General features: G+C 34.0%; 1 protein-coding gene across 1 annotated transcript; it reads right to left on the reverse strand.

Annotated features, from left to right (window-relative positions):
* Positions 1 to 5,028: 5,028 nt before the first annotated feature.
* Positions 5,029 to 8,503, reverse strand: LOC119188932. The gene is made up of 2 exons (XM_037437197.1): positions 8,280 to 8,503; positions 5,029 to 7,622 (listed from the first exon to the last, which is right to left on the reverse strand). Exons 1-2 carry the CDS (start codon positions 8,486 to 8,488, stop codon positions 7,457 to 7,459), a joined length of 375 nt encoding a protein of 124 aa, XP_037293094.1. The 5' UTR covers positions 8,489 to 8,503; the 3' UTR covers positions 5,029 to 7,456.

Raw genomic sequence — 8,503 nt, forward strand, 5'->3', positions numbered from 1 at the left:
TATATCATCGAAAGCTCCGATTCCTTCAATATTTGTTGCTAAATTAAACTCAGATATATCCTTGTGATGAAGAGCTCTAAGGAAAAATAGACTTAACAGTTTAGTCTCGTAAAGTTGACCACCAATTCCCGCAGTCCCTGAGCGTTTAGTGTATAAAAATGGAGGCTTTAATACCTTACATGGAATCCTCCTTGCATCATCATTATTTCTTGACAAAGGGTTCAATTGGCTATCAGACTCATTGGACTGGTCTGTTGATGCACGCTGACTTTCTATCATATTATCAAACTTTAATTGTTTTTTCTGTACATTTATAGATAGATCCATGTTTGAACCGACTTGTTCACTCCTCTTTCAATTAATGTTTAGCCTCATATGAAAATTGCATCGTCTTGAATCATTACTAAACAACCAATCAATTTGGATTTTTTTAATATTTCGCCTTACATACTTATTTCATAAATGCACCGTTCTTTCTTCCTATCTTGTCAATCTTGATATACTTTTATTTTCTTCTTCCAAAAGGATATTATCTAAAACTAAAACAAATAATGTCTAGGTTAACAATGTAAAATATGATTAATTTAAAGTAAAATTTTGATCGATAGTTAATAAATCTAATCGAATATTATAAGTGGATGACCAGTTATATACAAAATGTTTGGCCCCACGCCGTCAGTGTAAGCCGGATCTACATCCCCCCAAACACAGAACATGTGGTACTATGAATTTCTAAGCTTTAAAACCATACCTTTTGATTGTCCCACTCCCATCGAATTATATGACAAATGGTATAAAAGGCCAGTGGATCTAAGGGCAGAAGTCCCGAATCCCTACACAATTTGTCATTGTTAGATTTGCGAGTTGCGTATGAGTGGCGTATGACTGCTGTAATATTATTTTATATGTAAATGCATAATCATGAATTACTTACCTAATTAAAAGTAAATATTCCTTATATCAATAATATTATTTTGATACGGATTTTGTATCATAAGCAGAAACTAAACTAAATATTTACTAAATAAACGACACAGTTTTGGATTTACAAGTAGAATCGCAAATTTCTCATGATAAGATATGAATTATCATATCCGATTAAGTCTTATGTTGTTATTTTAATTTTACAAGTAACACGTATATAGAACCTTAGGGTACTTTAAATAATCGCATTTTTTTTGACTGAAGCTACATTTACTTTATTTAAGATGAAGATGATAAGTCAAAACCAATGGTTATGATAAAAGTTGTATGATAAAGTGTATAGGCAATAATATATCTAATACCATGTATTCTGATTTGGCACTATTGTTATGAATGCAGTTGGAACTCAAATTCTGTACTGTTTGCTCCAGATTTTATTTGGCTTAATAATATATTAATTATTCCGCCCAGTTCGAGCACTTAGTACACAATAATAGATTAATTGTGGCAGATAATAAAATTCCAGGATACTAGTTTTTGCGTTCCTACAGGCCAAAAACTAATGTGATCGAAGGTTAATCATCTTTTCCTTCGATATCTTTTTGACTTTATTTTTTACTATTTGTCATTTTGCTCTGAAATTAAGAAAGGCTGTTTAATACTTCTGTATGGGGTTGAATATCTTTTATTTATTTATAATATTTTTACTAATTTTTAGAGATAATGATTTCTTATGTTTACGCGAATGTTAGACATTTAAATAAAACTATTTTGCGGATTTTATCAAGGTATTTATATTATAATTTTCTCCCGACGTTTCCGAAGACTGCCGCATCCAGACCAGGCAGGATCCGCACCACAGGAAAAACCGCGATAAAATCCGTAAATTAGTTTTATTAAGTATATATTTAAAGTACAATTTGTGTTCTCTAACACGTACTTCTTATAATAAAAGAAACTAGTGGACGGTGCCTTTATTTATACGTTTGGAATTATGCACTGCCATATAATTGAGAGGTGAATGCTATAACGATTAAGAATTTAAATTGCAGTTCGCAAGATCATGGCAAATAGATTAAGCCTATTTAAGGGATCGAGAACTTTTTTTTCTGAAATATAAATTGAAGGCACAATGAAGTTTGTGACGTAAGTATATAGGTAAATAATGTATATAGATTGTAGGTGATATAATATTAAAAATATCACCATAAACAGGCATAATATGTCAATATTATGATTAATTCATATTTACAAATTAAAATTATTCACATTATTAATTTTATCAAAATAGGTGTATTTATGACATAGCTTCGACAAATAACGCAAACTTAAAAAGAAAATTAAAAATATTAACTATTCATATAAAATTCGAAGGTCAATACTCATATTCAGGTTCTTAATAAAATTTGAGTATTACGCACTGTACTTGTAGTTTTAAAGAGCCTCATTTGAAATCAATGGTATACGTGAACTGCATACGAAATGACTTTGTATTTGATATTGCAATAACTCCATGTACTAGAATTCCTTGGCAGCAAACAATCTTATAATTCAGTGATTTATTTCTTACTATTTTATAAGTGTGTGTAAACAAACAAAATAACAGACAATCTCTATAATTGTTTTGGTATATATATATTTTGAAAATACTGTTGTCTCTACCAGTGGGGAAGGATCCATATAATCTGTTGCGAGCCTCCCTTTCGTTTGTATAAAATTTAATTATCATTAAGGCGATTTGAAGACCACATTTATGCATATTAGTACCTATATGTTGTGTCTGGTTCCCTTTTGGAAAATTGCACCGTTCGCCACTGGTCTCTACATAAAATATTTTAATGAAAATAATATCTCATTTCGTTTTCGCAATATATTGGTTGATAAGCAATGTAGAAAAGGAACAAAATCGTCTCATCTCCAACGCTAATCATTTGGGGTTAGTTTATGTAGGAAATTAAGTAGAGAGGCGGTCCAGCTGCCGAGATGATTGATGATTAGAATATAAGTTTGTGAATATATAGTATTCAAGGAATGAAAAGTAATACATAAACTAATAAAGTATCTACTTGTTTTTAATTATTTGTAATTGGCTGGCTTAAATTTCGAACACAGATTACCTCGTTCGAAATTTGAACAAAATATTAAATCAAAAGAGGGTATATATTATTCTTTTTATATTTCCTTGTGTGCATAAAGGTGTGTAATATAACATTTAGATGATGTTATAATATAAAAATACTTACAATAAATTCACGAACAAATCACACAGAGAACTGATGTAAAATCACAGTTTTTATAAACACAGTCCTATTTATAAGGTAAAAGATGCTATCAGTACACGATTAACATGTCACCATCTTTATTAATATTAAAAATATTAATCAACGTTTTGAATTATAGTTTGTTTATATTTTAAAATTATTGAATAGGCCTTATGACGATGTGATAGAGTTAATTTTTCAACGAATTGGTAATTTACCGTTTGGGGTCAGATGGCTTTGATAAGAGATGTTATCTTTATCAAAACATTCAACGTATCGAAGATGTTGAAATTGTTCCGCTTAATTATTGCGTTTTGGGCAAGGTTTTGATTTACATTATGTTCGCCTCGTTAGATGCAATAAAATTAGTTAATCGTTTTATTTTACATTAATTCGCTTTTATTTAGATCGTGGTTATATTTATTGTTAATAAACGTAAATACGACTGCGTGTAGGCACGACATGCAATCAGTCCGTTGTAGTCCACTGTTGGACATAGGCCTGTACATACTGTACTGACAATGTTGCTACAAAATAAAGTTTTCTCTAAATTACGCATATTACAGCTCCATTTATTACTAAAAGGCGAAAAATAAATCCGAGGCAAGCTTCTGGATGACTCGATAACAATGTTGGCTAACGCTGTTACAGATCTATTGCAAAAAGTAACGTCTACACTGTACACTAGCGGTATATTAATAATTCTATACACGTTCAGAAGTTTTGAAGTGAAACTTCTTTAGAATCTTTGTGATTTGAAACTCGATGAACCGCAAATGCGTCTCGATATTTGAAAAGGAACAGCGTTCAACCAGCCAGCATTACATTTTGCATTTTATTCTTTTTAGTATTTGTTTAATACGTGTGTTTGCGCCTGCGTATTACAAAGCTCTAGTATAAAGCAAGCGTTTTGTATAATTTGTGTATTTTTGTTATGTGAATAATTTAATCTCACTAATACATTATTTTTGCATGTATGTTTCAGTATTTTGTAAAAATAATATACCTTACATTTGTCCCAATGCTCCCGACACTATAGGTATATATCCATCTTAATCTCTCGTAGGCTATTTTCCTTTATTAAGTTTCTCTTTTGTCGTGTGTGAATTGCACGACCTTTTTTTTTCAAATGACTATACAAGTGCTATAATATTTCGCATCAATGATTTTTGTAAACGTGTTTTCACATGAAACGTGTCGGAGGGGGCGAGTTTTCGCTACTTGATACCTAGTTCGCCCAATATTCAATCGTGACTGTTGAGACGGCTTTGCACTGCTTTCAAAAGTTACTTCTGTAAGTTTTCTAGCTTATCTAAACCTTTGTTAAAACAAACCACAAACTAAAGGCGATAAGTAATCATGATGGTAATATCATGTGTAAGTTATTTCATCCACGAAGCCGCGCCCCACCACGTTTTGAGCGGGGATGTTACAGGGTTTCGCGGGGTAAGGGGATTGATTTAAGCCTAAACCTCGATGCTACCCATCGTAGTGTGCGCTACCGTGGTAATAAGAGGACAGTAAGTCAAAGGCGGGCAATTTTTTATTTACTGTTTTGGTATGTACATTAAATAAACTTTCTTACTATTTAGGTTTCATACATCTACGTAAGTTATAAATACATTTTCATGTTTAATAAACAGCAGTAAGAACGATAAGATAATCTAGTTAACCATGTAATAAAGCAGAACCGCCTTTTCTGCCTTCCTGCCTTTTCGATTACCACAGCAGTGCGTGTACACGCAAGCTGCTTACGCACTCTAAGCGATAAGTAAAGTAGTGGGGCGCGTCTTCGTGGATGAAATTACTTAAAAGGAATTTTGGAAACAATAAAACCAAATAATTCGAGTAATAAAATAATTTCTTTTTATTTATACACATACATTATATTTACATAAAGATCGCAGGTATATTCATTAAACATTACAATAACGGAGTATTTACTTGCACCTACATTAGTGATCTATTAACGATAAGGCACCCACAAGGAAGCTTCATTTCTAGCCGAATAACTATGGTCGAAAATTTATTCTTTATAGAAATTATAGAAACGAGCCATTTGAAGTGTAAAAAATTTGCAAATTCTTCAACTGGTCACAATTTGACTAAGGGTCTATGCACACGGCATTGTTTAACGACGAGCGTTTTTTACGCGCGTTCTGTGTGTTTAAGCGAGTACGTATAAAAATATATAAAGTGTATTATAACGCGTTCTAGTCGTATGCATAGGCCCTAATGTAACAACAAATCTTAGAAGTTGGACGATAAAACACCCTACAGAAGGCTCGTTCCATTAACTCACTAACCAAATTAAAATACATTGTGACAATTTGAATTTTCGACCACGAGCTAAATCCACTGGAGTCGACAAATGTACACAGAATGCTTATAAAAAATCAGATACAAAAGACTAGGAAAACGCTACTGCCAGTGGATTCAACTAAAACAGCCCACAACAGGTAACATCTTACTACTAATATTTACAACATATAATGTGTATGGAAGAAAATGCATGCAGTGATTTGTCATAAATGTGAATACACTATTAAAATATATTTGTCTATAAGTACCATTATTGTGTGCACTTTGATTCCCATTATGGGAATTACTTAGAAATATTTCCCATTCGTAGGAAATTGTACATGCCTTTAACATCATAAAATAGTAATAAAATTGATTTAAAAAGGAAAGTCCAACTACAAATACTATAAAAGCGTACAGAAATTGATCTTTTTAAAATGTCAAATAGAATCGATGAAATTAAAACTTATTTCAATCCAATTTAAACTCACGCCAATATTTTTACAGAAATAGATAACACTTTATTTTTAATCTCTTAGATTTATGGTAGCAATAGGGTTATGATACACAACGTATTTTCTAGCGTTTCTGCATCAGTACGTAAATGTAGCTTGGAAAATATAGTTCACATGATATACACAAAATCAGTCATATCATAATTGACTCTATCTCCGTGGTCTTCACATTAATGGTCACCTATCCTATTCACATGATGGCATGTTTAAATGGTAAATTCGGTATATACCACGTGGTAACTGTATAAGTTACTGTCACAATCTTAAAGGGAGTACATTTACAAAGATTACAATAGAGGAACACGAAGCACTTACAAAATTAAATATACAATGTGGTAGATTTGGTATACCAGCGGGCTGAGAGTGTAATGACGGATACACGTATATCTGAGATCAAATTTGTATAGATTCAATAGTTTTCACCGCTGAGCGTGCGGAACGCGGCGTTTCCACTCTCAATGGATCGAGCCCTAATGCGCGGTGAAACGTTTCGATACATCTAATTTAACAACCATACATTCGTTTTTATATAATGTGCACAACCAAATTATATGTAAAATATGGAAAAGTCAAAGGGGCCTATTCCGTCTGTTGGGATATATGCGCCTTTTTGCAATCACGGGTGTTCTACTTAAAACATGACAGCAGACAGATGCTTTAAGAGCAGTATAGATAAAAGATTTACCTATATGACAATTAAAGCTGTCCTTCGACTAGAAAGCCTGTAATTGAAAAAAGATGGATTTGCCCTCATGGACGGAATAAGGCCCCTGAGAAAAATAGTTTTATATGAGTGAGGGCTGATTGTTCAATAATCAGATATAAGTTTATTTAAGACAAAATACAACACTAGCAAATTAAAAATTTCAGTCGTGTAGATAGAATAGGTGAAATGTTTGACTTTTCTATTCAGTCAAGTTATAATTTATTAGATTTTTTATCGGACTATTAAAAAATCAACCCTTAGATGATTTAATTTTTATTTTGCATCTTGTATGAAGCGAGAAATGATATGGCAATGCAATTAAAATTTTACACATAATTTATAAAATGCATTTTTGTTCAATATCTAATAGTAGCTTGAGATAAGTAAAATGTTAAATTTCTTCGAATCTCTTAAATATTTATGCAATTTCCATATCATTTTTCGCTATAAGCAATCGAAAGTAATAGCGACATTGGCATTTTTAAAGTGTAGAAAAATAAGCTCTATCATGGTCGCTTTACGGCCATAATAATAAACTCCGGATCGATCGCAAAAATTGATTAATCAGGACAAAGCTTTATCGTTACGCTCGCATCACTTATTTTGATTGGTTTAATCCGAGTTCAATCTGCAGACCAATTTAGTCTCTATTACTGACACAAGAGGGTATTATTTCCGAAGGTCCCACACACTGACACACACACCGCCATCTACCACAGCCCGCCAAAGAGATTAGTGGCACTAGCAGTCTACCGCTGGATATCACAGAGTGGGCTTGGCACGTCCACTAGTTGGGCTCGCTCCACGGCCACCACGCAGCCGCCCGGCGCTACGAGAAGCGGGGCCGTGGGGGTCCCGACCCACACTTTTTTGACGTCTTCTGTGTTGTGCTGGAGGGGGGACATGTAGCCGCCTCTGGAATATGAATTGGTTGGTTAATATCATGGAATTTTTGGTTAAATATGAAATACACACAATATTTTTAATCATATAATTCTTCTAAGCTACGTACACATTAATTGGTAAATTATTATTTATAATACCCGCTCTGGAGTAGATATTGAAATAAAAACGTCTTAGATGCTTCTACGCAGTCCTAATAAAGGCATCACCGTTTTTAATACTTAAAATTATTTTTCATTCCTCGTGTCAATGATATATTGTGTTTATGGGCTATGATCATCATTTATTCATCACTTTCTTATAATAATGTATGCAGAGAAACTTGATGCCGTAAGCATTCTCATCAGTCAAACTTAGTGTGATGTAAAAACAATCTTGGCAGGTGCATGAAAAAAAAGCACTATCCACCAGGCGAGCTACTTGCTCGTTATCCCCTTCTACTGAACTCACGTTAATGATCTCTGTCTCTAATCGTTCCCTCAATGCTGAGGATCGTGACCCCTGTCACTTGGTCGAGTCTTGGACAGCTGATCGCCAGGCATGACGGTCCTCCGAAGCAGTGCCTCCGGGATAGTCATGGCTAGCGTCTTGCTTATTCGAGCCCAACGAGCTGGTCTGCGGCCACGTGGTCTGCTACCCTCAACCCCCTCTTATTAATGATAAACCCACCTTAATTTCCGATCGGCGTGCAACAGAGCGTCCGCCTTCAGCATCCGTACAGCTATCGCGACCAGTATGAACAGTATGAGCGCGCCGCACACCGGTACGGCGATGGTGGCCGCCTTAAACCACACCTCGCTGTTGTAGTTCGCGCCGCGTTCGCTCGCCACCGCGTTTGAGTCTGGAAATAAGGAGAATAGATCATTAGAATGGCGCATTATTCGTTATTTTCT

This window comes from Manduca sexta, chromosome 10 (assembly GCF_014839805.1).
Source record: "Manduca sexta isolate Smith_Timp_Sample1 chromosome 10, JHU_Msex_v1.0, whole genome shotgun sequence".
Lineage (NCBI taxonomy): Eukaryota > Metazoa > Arthropoda > Insecta > Lepidoptera > Sphingidae > Manduca > Manduca sexta.